We start from the raw sequence: 13,480 nt of genomic DNA, 5'->3' as shown, positions 1-13,480 counted from the left end.
CAAGTCAACAAGGGTACACCTCTGTATTGCAAATAACGTTCCCCATCAAACTTTTGAATGTTTCGGTCACATCTTGCTTTCTTACTGGATACATTAAGTCAGATCCAAAAGCTAGATTCGGCATTAATCAATAGTTCTAGTGAATTACGTTCTGGCAGAATACAAAATGTTCAATTGATATTTTACCTTATAAAAACATATAACCTCAGATTATTTTAACAGATTATTAGTTCGCTTGCATTGACTAAGCATTATTTTCAAACATAAGAACTTAAACCCTGCTACAGTCACTACAATACTGATTAGATAACACGAACAATGCTACAAAAATATTAAAGCTACAATAACATTAGACAACTTTTACTTAACATTTACCAAACATGAGGCTGCTGCAGCACAGAGGAAAAAACGTGAATACAGTACCTCCGGGGTATTGTGACGGAGCCAATAATACGCTTCACGAAAATCATCAAAGATGATTCTGCTGCCATCTCCACCTCGTGCGGACAGTACAATGGATGGAGAGGAATAGGCCTCACTAGTCACCCATGTAGAATGGAAGGTGTATGTTATTAGGAAGAACGCCATGACCAAGATCATCCCACTTGCAACCTAAGGAAATAAACAATGAGACCAGGCTCAGCCAGGCTACATTTTATTTTTGCACAAACTGTGCTTGAATTGAGAGTTTGCCCGACATCACATTTACAAGGTTCAACAACAACAACCGTTTTCAAATCAACCGTTAATGGCTGCCTTTGTTAATATTTAAAAACACATTAGTTTACTTTACATGAACATTTCTACTTGCATAGGAACATTTTTTTTAATTAACTTTTTGTCCTCTAGGGATCTCTTTAGTACTCTCTGGGCTTTGCCCAGATTGTTATTATTTTGCTTCGAATGCAGTTCTGCAGGAAGCGTTTATGTAGTGTACCAAAATGAGATACACTATGTAGAAAGTCCAGACGACCCTTATTGGCTTACAAGGCTTAAATTTATAATCTCAAATGCTCTCTTTTATGGTAGTGTGGGCGAGCTGTTTAGCCTCAAAGGACAATGTTAAACATTTGTTGAAAACACAGTCAATAAATAAGACATACTCAGGAAGAAACTTGAGACTAATTTAGAAAAATAACATTTTAAACAATTTTATACACCAAGCTCACAGGGTAAGCACTTTAGAAGATAACACATTTTTCAGTAAAGCAGTAGAAAATGACAGCTGTCAGATTTGAGGCATGAATCCCAAACGCAGTAATGTTATTCTACGAAAGAAACATACAGCATAGGTACCCTTACAAACAACTAACAGGACTGTTCTACTGGACTTAAGGTAAGTAGGGGCCAAGGTCAAGAAAGCACCAGTAGTTCAAGTTTACTTAACACTGGGTGTGGAGGTGTTTTCAAGGATTGCAGCCGCAAACTCTACACGTTAAAGTTAGTTATAGGAAAGAGCCCCCTTTTAGGTCGAAGGCCTAAAAGGCTGCGCTTGCGCAGTCTTAGGCGTGAGATTTAATGAGTCTTAGTAGCTCTGTAGGTCCCGCCTGCCTGCCCCGTCTCTCCTCCATTGGCTGGCTTCCTAAACAGAGGCCAGCCATTGGAGGAGAGATGCGTCACTCCAAACAAGCCCAGTCCTTTTCGGATTTGGGGGCGTGATTTTTTGCATTCTTTAGCCCTGTGACGTCGTCCGTCACTCAGGACAGCAAACCACGCCCCCAATTCCGAAAAATTCTGAGCTGAGCGGCCGCCATTTTTTTTGTGTGTTGTTGTGGTGAGGATCAGCGCAGCTGCCACTCCAGGTAAGTTTTCATTTGTTTCTTGCTCACTTTGTGTCATAGTGTTACTTCCGAGTACGGCATTTTGCGTGTGTGCGTCTTAGATAACTACATCACGTGGACGCAGTATCTGCGGCGAACATGGCGGCTCTTCTGGCGCCTCGGAAGATGCGTTCCTAACTTAGGCCAAGGAGGTCTGCGCGCCACCGCCGGCGGCGCCTCCAAGACCCCCGCGGCGTGCCAGCTGCCCCGCCAGCACTGCACACAGCCGGCGGCTGATGAAGGAGCTGCACTGCAGGTTCCATTCTAGGCGTAGGGGATGGTTTCCACCAGCGATGCGCTTCTATGCGGGGATCGGCTCTGGAACATTGTTACGACCAGCGAGTCACGAGCATTCGAGCACCGTCGAAGGCTCACATCGATTTCAGCTAAGTGTGGGGGCAGAGTGAATTTTGGCTGGGGAAGTGCGCATTTTACAACTGAGTGCGGTTGTGTCGCCCGTTTTTATTGATCGTTGGGAGCTCGCAGGGTTCGAGTTCCTGGAAATTGCCATTGACAGCATTTGGCCCGCATTTTATATATGCGCAAGGTTTGGCGTGTTGTGGCCATTGAGTGCGAATGTTATCTTAAGCAGCCACTTCAGCAAGCTACAGTTTGGCTTTGAAACGTGTAGCACGTTTTTAGCCGTGGGCATCGCATCGGCGGCAGTGTGTCTCTGTGTGGACACTATCCCACCTCTTCGGAGGGCATTAATGGGAGCATGTGTGTGTGTGTAACTCTCCAGTCGGTACTTCTATAGGGGTGGAGTAGTGTAAGAACACCTCGTCAGGGGACGTCACTTCCCCTACTGTTCAGCGCGCTTCTGTACTCCGTGAAGCTCCAGTCGGGCCGAGAGGGACGTGCTGCAGTCATGGTGAGTAGGGATACAAGGGTTGTGGGTGGGAGGGCGTGAAGGTGTAGTGGGCCTTTGAATGCCCGACCGTGTGAGCACGTGTAAGTGCGTGAGACTGTTTTCATTAGTATGGCTTTTTTCGTGTGTGGGCTAGCGTGTGAGTGTTGGAGTGCATGTGACCGGTGTTGTAGAAATAACCCCCCTCCCGCAGCTGGGCAACAGGGGCGCCGACCTCCAGGGTCCCCCCTATCGGCACTGTATACAGGCGGTGCTGAGATGGAAGCCCTTACTCCCCCCCCCCCCCCCATGTATCTTGTAGGCAGGACCCCTCAAGATTCCTTTCCTCAGCTTAAAACTTAAAGCTTAAAACTCCCGTTTTTTATTACAATACTATCAGCTTGGCATTAAATGTGCTTGCGTGTTTTTTTAATTCGTTCCATCCATTTATAGGAAGGCAATTCTAGGGAAACATCACGTCTTAGCTCTCGTGCATCGATTAATGGGGCCTCGAGCAGTGCAGTGCCACCTTTGCGCAGCGCTGCACTGCACTATGGAACGCGCCGGTATATTGTCTTACATTAGGGGGTTAATAGAGCACAGCGCAAAGATTCAGTTGGCACAGTTCCCTATAAATGAAAATAATGTTGCGGGACGGAGCGCAGTCCAGCTCATTGGATAAGGCATGGAGGTGTGCAACAAACTGAAGCACTTCGAAGCCCGTTTTTGCGCGTCTAGGCACTGAAACTGCAACTGTGTGCTAAATGACCTTGTTTCAATACTATGAAGAGTGACACAGAGGGAGTTGGCCCCACCGAACCCCAATGTTATGTTATGTTATTTGGATTTTTTAAGCGCACAGCTGCCCCAGCTAAGGGGCGTCCCGGCGCTGTAACTGGAAAAAGCTAACTCCAACAGCTAACTCCAGAGAGTGGAACCTAGACCTACCTGCCACTGTTTCCGCTTTGCATAAGTGGCGGTACCTCATGCATTCCGTGCAGGTGGCAAGAAGAGGTGAACTCGCCCTTAAATAAGAATGTCACTCTCGCCCTCAGCTGTGATTAATGCTGGACAGCTGAGAGCAGCTGTTGGAGCCCAGGGTCCGAAACCTGCCAGATCATCGCCTACAATTTCATTTTATGCTATTTTGTTCAACAATAAAGGTATGGGCTTCCCGAGTTTCAAGCAAAGTCTAAATGGATTGTACCTTACGACATTCATTCAACAATGTGCTTATTTATTAAGTGCACACAGCTACGAAAAACAGATACAAAGCCTACAAGAACTGCAAGTTTGTGTGTCAACTTAATTGAGTTAACATTGCCAGCGTAAGGACTCCAAACTTGAAATCGAAAATCGAACACCCTTAAATGGCATATTCTAAAGGTTTGGGATATTTTAAAAAGAAAATATGGGCCGAGTCCAGGTGGCTGAGCACATAATTCTGGATTCTATTGAAATCACTAAATCCATTAAATCTCACACTTGCACATTTTAGGGCAATATCTTAAAAAAATTTTTGAAGGGAATCTCAGTCAGAGCAGGTTACATGCATATTTATCACAAATTATACACAGTGAATTAAAAGTTCATAGTGTGTTGTGGTCAATGGAGAAATTCGGGCTGTGTTTTCACCAGCATGTGCTTCTGTGGTTGAAAAAGAAAACATCTAAAAACACAGGGCTAGATAATTATTCCATGAATGCATGCCATAACCTCCAAATCGAGATGAAGTGAGCGAGGTGATCTCTGGTAACTAATCATCCGCTATGGGCATCCGGGTCATCCTTGACTTTATTGTTTTGTGTGGCTTATAAAATTTTGTTTTATGAAAATACAAAGTAAAACTGCGATAAGATTTGACTAAGAGTTAAAACAATCCGCTCATGCCAACAGCTGTGTGGAGAGCGACCAGATGGCAACCCAGATCAACATTTTTTTATTAAGATCCACTTTCTGCTTAGCTGCCCCAAAATATCTAGTTAGAGGAGTTCAGGTCATCCTTGCCCTAATTGACGCCAAAGTAATGAAACTAATGTACATGAGGACGTTAGTTTCAAGACTGTGCGTGTAGCAAGGGCGCACTGAGCCCTAATGCAAGGATGGCAAACAGGCGTCCGAGGGAACTCACTGAATATTAAAGGACAGCCATATCTGGAGGACACAGGGCTCCTCTTCCCACCCCTGACTTGGTGCGGCTGCACCTGCTGCACCCTTGATAGCCATACCCCTGCTACACGCCTGAAGTGGGGGGTCAATCGGGGTGGCGTAAACGAAAGCTTTACAGAAACTTTCAAAAATGTATCCAGTGCCCCCCGATGCTCCTTATGGACAGGCAACCAATGCCTCGGAGGATTATTGGTATTTATCGACACCCCTTATCCACCAAAATCCACGTCACCCTAACTACTAAAACTATTTTATCCATTTAATTTAAGCAGGTTTGACATGCCAAAAGTTACCAGGGGGTGCAAACGTTATGCCACCTGCTAATTAGCTGGTGTGATAAACATCGCACAACTCCTAACTGCCCAACAGTCCATAATAATAAACTTTATTTGCACAGTTAATAAAAACCATTGCAATCGAATGATAACAAAAAAGGCTGCCCAACAGCGATATCTGGCTGGTGAATGCACCGAGGGTTTAGACAGGGCTTTAAGTGGGATGTGAAAACGCGGGGGGAAGGAGGGGTGTAAGGGTTTCTCAAAGAGGCGTGGTCGATATAATTAACAGCTAAAAATATGTGTTTAACAGAGAGTGCTGCCCCGCTGGTTATATTCTTGTGTGCAGGAAATTACCACCAGTTGAAACCTGATGGTAACTTCTGGGCAAAACAGGAGCGAATGTAAATTGTGCTCTATTCAATTTAATGTAAACAACGTCATATTTGAAAAAATGTCTAGGTATTCATCTTGAGCACAAACAGGGGTAGAATGTCCATTCATTTGGCTCGGTGGCTCGCCAAACTCTTTACATAACTTTTCTAGCCCGCGACATTTGAGTCCTAGCTGTCATTAAACAGAGCATACTTGTGTTATGCTCCTCCGTTGCAGGTGCGTGAACTATATACATCACGCGCAATGACAGCCTGCATCCAGTGCTGTTTGTGCCTCTGTTCCCTAGGGCGTTACTGAGCAGAGAGGTGTGTGTGTGTGGGGCTCTCTGTGTGTGTGGGTGCGTGTGGCTCTGTGTGTGTGGGTGCGTGTGGCTCTGTGTGGGAGGGTGGCTCTGTGTGGGTGGCTCTATGTGAATGACTCTGTGGGTGCAAATGCAATAGGTCTCGCATTTGCAAGCGATTAAGCTATTGGCATGGTAAATGACAATGCCATTTATTTAGGTTTTAAAAACAAAAACCTAAATACAAATAATGTCATGAGCAATGCCAATAGCTCTAACTTTAACAAGGCCGAGACCATTGCATTGTAAATGCTTGTTGACATGGCCACTCAGACTTTTTGCCTGGCCATTGGCGTGATTTAGACTGGAAGGGCACTGGGTTCCTGCTAACCAGGTTCCCAGTGCCAGATCTCTTTCCCAAAAACAATACAAATGTACCGCCAATTGGCTATACTTTAACCCCTCCCCTGCTGATGACGGAACCGCTCCGTCATCAGCTGCGGTGGTGCTGTGCTGATGACGGAGCGGTTCCGTCATGGCCTGCCCGACGCTCCTGCGCGGAGCGAATTCCGCGCCTGCGCTGAGAGTTCTATTGAGCGGGCGGGGCCATGACGGAAATACTCCGTCATAAGCACAGCGCAACCGACGCTGGTGACGGAGCGGTTCCGTCACCAGCATGCGCCAGCCGCATTTCCGCCCCGCCCCCTTAGCACTGCGGCGGAATAGCCGCCGCAGTGAAGGGGTTAAGCACTCTCTATATGTCCATAGTAAATGGTACCCCTAGTACCTAGGGCATGAGTTACTAAGAAGGGCCCCCAAAGGCTGCAGACCGAACTGTGCCACATTAAGGGACATCTCACTAAGGAGTTCTGCCCATTAAGTCACATAAATCCTAGGGCAAAGGTTCCCTCAAGAGGGTACAGGTCTTCTCCTTGAAGAGAGGGTACCTGAACCTTTGTCTCTAAAGAAGTAGGTTTCCAAGTCTTCTTGCATTTTCTCTTGGAAGGATGAGTTGAATTTGACCTCCGCACCTGTCTGCCCCCGCTGGTGGTGCAGTGTTGGTGCTAACTTGAACCTTGCATGGTGTTGACCCAAGACCCTGAAAACTTGATTTGTAAGTCAGGGACTTACTATCCAAACTGCATTTCTGTTTTCCTTCCTTAGGTTAACACTGCTGAACTGAATGCAATAAGTGAACTAAGTATCCACTTTTTAAAGTTAAAGGTATTTTTATTCAAAAACATACTTACCTTTGAAAGTACATATCAATCTAGAAAGAAGCTTCTTGTTTTAGAACAGTGGTGTGGCTCTTCTTTTTGAGTCGCGTTTCGTTAATTGGTCAATGTGAGTATAACACAGGTCTTAAACTCCTCTGTGTTAGGCCTAAGGCTGCTCGACCACACAGCCACAAAAAGAGCACTTTGGGTTTAAATTGAGCCCTGTTCACTTCTGGAGGAATCTCTCCACTATTTACATGATACAACCAATTATTGGTATATCACACAGAGTCAGCTTCCTACATGCAGTGACTTTGCACCATGACATGCAGTCTACAATGGCAGCAACCAAGCAATTTGTGTGGAGGTCCCTTAGGTTGGCATAATACATGTTGCAGCCCTAAGGCACCCTCTTTAGTACCCATGCCCTAGGTACCCGGGGTACCACTTCCTACAGGTTTATTTGGTTGCTAAAGTGTGTGCCAATTGTGTTAATATTGACCATTTTAACTTGTTTGTAGGGAAAGAGTACCGGCACTGCAGCCTGGTAAGCAGGGTCACAGTGCACATCCGTCGAAAAACATCAGTACCAGAGGCAAAAAGGTGGGGGTGACCATGACAAAAAGGTTCACTTTCCTACAAATTTCCTCTAATTTCTGCATACATCTGCTTCACCCTTTCGGATTTTGGTGCTAAATTGCAAATGTTTAGGAGAAGAAGTTAAAACAATTAAATAAAAAAAGTCTTATTAATTCAACATTTTCAGTTCACCATTTTAATTAGAAAAATCTGACTATGCGAAACCAAGCACCTATCTATCACTGTCCCAAATATACGCATTAAACCTTATGGACTGAAGGGCAGTTACATGCCAATCTCCGTCGTCCTGAAAGTATTCTGCTGCATACTGATTTGAAGCCACACATTCACATTAGTCGACCACCAAAGAGCCATTTCAACATTAATCAGTTACTAATGACCATAGTTAACTGATAAGCGGCAACAGAGATAAATGCTAGCTAGCATCTTCTTTAAATTATTGAGAATGGTGTTTGGGGTCTCATGAAAACACATACAACCAACCGCGGCCTATGCCAACTGATATGGGAAAGAATTCACTCAATAAGTCTAGTAAAAGTAACTCGCTTGTTCTTCTAACAATAGAATAAAATGGGCCTGGGGCAAAATACACAACACCTAGCTCTTCTGTTGTACTCTCTAGCATAATGCTTCTCAAACTTTTTAAAACTACAAACCAATTTTTAGATCAAATGAAACTTTTGCGACCCATCTAACTTTAACTGACATGAGGCGAGGAAGCAATGTTTTAATGCACTAGTAAACATGCTTTCAAAATGCTGTGACCTACCAAATAACATTCTTTTAGATTTTTTGTGCGACTCTCAAACCGCAATTGTTTGTAAATGTCACAAGCTCAACCACGCCCTTTGATATGTCTTTATCGGACTACGGTCAAGATATTAATCTGTCCATAAAAGTAGCAGATTGTGTACTGAACCCGAGCTGAAACACTTTTCAGAGTGAGGTGCTGGCCTGTGACACCTGCTCATTCAAATTTCAAAGCATCTAAAAAATATCGGCATATTGGATTTTTTATATATATATATATATATATATATATATATATATATATATATATATATATATATATATATATATATATATATATATATATATATATATATATATATATTTTTAGTATGAACAAGGCACAAGGGCTTGGAGTACTTTATATGAGCACGAGATTACCTTACTTAACGTCATATTCATTTTATTTTAAGAACAGGAGGTTAAGTGATTTGCCCAGAGCCAATGACGGAACTTAAACTAGGTTCGCCATCGCTAAAGTCAGCAGCTCAGGTCGCTAGGCCACATCCATATTTCAATATTTCTCCATTTATGCTGTGAAAGTCATATTTAGGTGGGATGACTGAGTATCATCACGAGTAGTGATCTCATTCTCTATTGAAGTGGCTTTGTGAAGTGAAGAAAAAACATATTGGAAGGTTCACTTGGAGTCTTCATTGGGAATACTTGCAAGGCTTTGTTTTAAACTTTTGCTCGCAACTTCGCACCAGTGGTGCTGGAATAATTTTCAGAGTAGAGGTGCTGAAATCAATGTTACCATCACTAAATCAGCAGTGATTGTGAAAGATTCTGGCTTCACATAAAAGTTAGCAAATCTGTTCAGCAGGAATGGTAAGGGTGTAGTATGCTGCTGGTGGTGCATTTTTTGAGCATGCAGTCGCAAATATACTGCTGAAGCATCATGCAGTAATGCACTGTAATTTACAGCTAGCACATTTTCCATTGAAAGGGGCACTATGTTTTCACAAACTAAATTTTACCGATACAACTACATAGCACACAAATGATAATCAGAAATCTGGTTTCAGTGAATATGTATAATTTGCGCATCCCCAGGATGTTTTGATCATATTAAAATCTTTGTTGCCACCACACATCCGAATTACAGAAAAAATCTTTTTCTTTCCCAACTGCTGATATATTCTCAAATGTGTACAGTTAATTTGCAATTTTTTGTGTATTACCAAAATATTACACCCTTTCCTTTCACACTCATTGTATCCAGGCAAGATGGTCACATAACTTACTATAAAAACGAGTCTCATTTTGCAGTTAAAGTAAACACCAATCCCCCTCAGGGGCTCAGGGAGAGGGGGGGCACAGGGATAGATGATGGGGCTGGGCGGGAGGGGGGGGAGGGGTAGTGTTAGGGGGACGGGGGGAGGGGACGGTTAGCGGGGGGAGGGGTCAGGGGCAAGGTAAGCAAAATAAAAAACAGAAATCAGAGCTATCTATTTGTATTCAAAACTATCAATCTGGGATGCAAGAGTATCAATGGTCAGATAAGGGAACTAATAGTACCAAGTATGGATACATTTAGGATCTATTCATTTAATGTGGCAGGCTTAAATGACAGAAAAAAAGGGAAAAGGTCTTTGAAATAATAAGAACATTGAGTCCAGATATAATATGTTTGCAAGAAACCCATATACCATGGCGGAATACGTACCTCTTAGAGATCAGGGGATATTCCCTAGCGGCTTGTTCTTTTCAGGATACAATCATTAGAGGGGTAGCGATATATTATAGGCAACGGGATCTGTCAGTAATACGATCATCTGTGGACAAGTGGGGCGCTGGGCAATAGTAGAATTATCTAATGGTCTTACAATTGTGAATATCTATGGCTCTAACCTAGATGATGCCGATAACTGGAGGGTATTGGAAGTGGAATTAGCTAGTTGGTCTCAGCGTTTGATAGTATGCGGGGACTTCAATATACACCAGGATGTGATGAATGCTCAGACACAAACATATGTAGGAAGGAAACCACGGGTATATAGAGCAATCCGGGCATTTACGGATACACATGGCCTGTATGATATCTGGACAGAAAAACACCCAGCATATCTGGGGTTCACATATTTTTCCTATCCGCATAGGAAGTTCGTACGGTTGGACTATTTCCTTGTCTCTCATTTACTGATAGGTAGTTTAGATATTAATAAACTACCTCAACTATATTCTGACCACAACCCCTTGAAATTAGAGTTAACAGATTAAGAAAGGTAGACAAAGGGGCTCAGTGGTCTTTCAGATGACGAATTCTGTATTTTTATTAAACAGCGGTCACAATATTTTTTCGATTGCAGTAGGTACAGCGCATCCCGGGAGATAGTCTGGGATACGTTTAAAGCGGCCTTGAGAGGTCAGGTCATAGGATATGCAGCTCTCAGTCAAAAGCAGCGTAAAACGCAAATTGATCTACTAATTAATAATTTATCCAAATTAGAGGTAGAACATATACAGGTAATTAATAAGGGCGGTCTGGGGTGCTTAATAGCTGAACAAATGACCAAACTAGCTATAGCTAAATCAGAAATAAATACACATTTTCAGAATAAAATTGCCCAGATGTTCCAAGCGTATTGATGGGAGCTATATGAATATGGGGAGGCCACAGGGCGTCTTTTGGCACGTAGAACACGGCAGAAATTGGTTAGAAATAATAGGTTAGAAATAATATAGGTAAAATGAGGGATAGTACTGACCAGGTAGTATCTGATTCGCAAGAAATAATTGGTGTATTCAAGGAATTCTATACTAAACTTTATCATTCAGACGAAAGTTTAGTGGCAGCTCACGAATAGGACGAAAGAGTAGAGGAATATCCCTTTTTACCACGGTTAGATTCTGAGGCTGCCATAGAATTGAAAAGTGAAATAACTAATGAAGAAGTTCAGGAGGCACGGACATCTCTTGCATTAGGTAAAGCTACAGGCCCTGATAAAATCTCCTTGGAGATTAATAGACTACTACTGCCTCAAATTCTCCGTATCATGCAAGATTTATTTGTTAGTATTCAATATACAGGGATTCCCCCCGTCTCGTGTCACGATACGGATGTGGTGGTCTTTTAAAAAAAAAAAATCTCCAGAAGTACCATCATCGCATCGGCCAATATCACTTATGAATACAGACGCTAAAGTGTACTAAAAAATAATGGCCCCTCGACTACAAAAGACCATTGTTGCTCTCATATCACCTTGGCAACATGGCTTTGTTCCCGGCAGGGGGACCACAGACCATACAAGGCGGGTTATTTCAATCTTGGATATAGCAGAGGTGGATAAGGTTGAAATGGATGTGGTCTTCCTGGAAACGGAGAAAGCCTTTGACCGAGTGGCCTGGCAATATCTATGTCAATAGGGGTATTTGGTTTTGGAATAGTGAAGGCCCTTCAGGCAATGTATTTTAAGCCACATGCCCAGATTCAATTATGGGACATACTTCTAGGAGGATAGAGATAGCTAGGGGAACGAGTCATCTAGCTTTCAGGAAATGCCTAAAGACAACTCTATTCTAGTTGGAGCGCTGCCCGACCTGTTTCTTCACAGCACTGCGCGGAGATACACCTTCGGGTGTGATGCCGGCGCGTTACAAGCCCATAAATAAATAAATAAATAAACGCGTCAAGGATGTCCTTGCTCCCCTATTTTGTGATAAAACCAGTTAAAATCTGTGATTATGAGACCAAAATTTTAGCATATACAGATGGCATCGTGATTATTACAGCTGAACCTCGAACTGCTATGAAGGAAATCGAAAGCTTGGCAGTTGAATTTGGACAAAAATCTGGATATCTTTTAAATAATACTAAAACACGATTTATTCAAAAACCCACGTGTAGTTAAGACAGCAACATATTTAGGGGTTGAAATAACAGCTGATATCAGCGCACTTTGGGCGAATAATATTGATCCAATATTGCAAATAATAAATAATGACCTGATGCGTATCAATAACTTACATCTTACAATCATTAGTCGAATAAATGTAATTAAGGTGAAGATCTTTCCAAACATTCTGTATCTTATTCGGGAAATAACACTGGAGCTTGCTGCTACTAAAATAAATAGAATTGAGGCATTATTCTCCAAATTTATTTGGGGGTATCAAGAAGTGCACCGAGCGTATAAATATTTGCCGCTACCAAGGGATCGGGGAGGATGGGGGCCCCTAGTGTACAGTTGTATTATTGGGCTACGGCCATGCAACAATTGGGGACACTATATCAACCTCAAAGGGATGATGTGGAACGATCTCAAATCCCCACAATATATCAATTGGCCATGGGTAAGGCGGCTAAGGGACTGTTACAATGACAAACAGACATCTTAAATAAAAATCTCAGCTATAAATACATCCAAATGGTGATAAGGATTTGGAAAAAAGTGAAAAATGCTGCAAAGTTAGTAGATATAATAAATATACCTCACTCTGGCACTCTGATTTTCTGGCATGAACAGTGTATGATGGAATGGCTAGGAAATGGGCACAGGCGGGGATTGTAGTATTAGCAGATTTATACTCCAATACGGAACGGAAATCTTTCTTAGAGTTAGTTCAAAAATTTGGTATACATCAAAACTCTTGTTTTAAATATTCACAAATCCAAAATCGAATTAGAGGGTTTCCTATAGGCCTTAGCAACATGGACCTGATCCCTATATTGAATCCGATGGAAAATCCAGATAGTAAAATTAAAGATTTCTATTAAGAGTTATTAGCAAAGATACCAGATGATATGGGTAAAACAGAATCTAAGTGGGTTGGTAAGCTTGAACATGGGGAAATTGATTTAGATATGGTGTCAGAGATCGAGAACAAGCCGAAAAACAAGGGGAAAAACCACCCCCTTGTGTACCGCTTTGTTCGCCATAATTTGGCAGGGTATGCTCAGACGTGAGTCCCTTGCTCACTTTGCCACTGGATCCAAGGAAGCCTGGCTGAAGACGGCTGTAATGCCAGAAACCGGTCCTAGGAAGCTTGTTTCCGGTCCAGGGAAGGCATGGCTTGGCAGTTCGGGCTGGACTGTTCCCATGAGGCACAGGGTCAGACTGATTTGCATATGGCCATATCTGAAC

General features: G+C 42.9%; 1 protein-coding gene across 1 annotated transcript in view; it reads right to left on the bottom strand.

Moving 5' to 3' along the window:
* Positions 1-13,480, bottom strand: part of LOC147732866 (dolichyl-diphosphooligosaccharide--protein glycosyltransferase subunit STT3A-like) — a 102,394-nt gene that overhangs the window by 41,748 nt on the left and 47,166 nt on the right. The window contains 1 exon segment of the mRNA XM_086957407.1: positions 424-612. Coding sequence (XP_086813533.1) covers positions 424-612 — 189 coding nt within the window.

The sequence above is a fragment of the Lissotriton vulgaris genome, chromosome 2_1 (assembly GCF_964263255.1).
Source record: "Lissotriton vulgaris chromosome 2_1, aLisVul1.2, whole genome shotgun sequence".
Classification (NCBI taxonomy): Eukaryota; Metazoa; Chordata; class Amphibia; order Caudata; family Salamandridae; genus Lissotriton; species Lissotriton vulgaris.
This window is presented reverse-complemented; position numbering and strand designations above follow the sequence as displayed.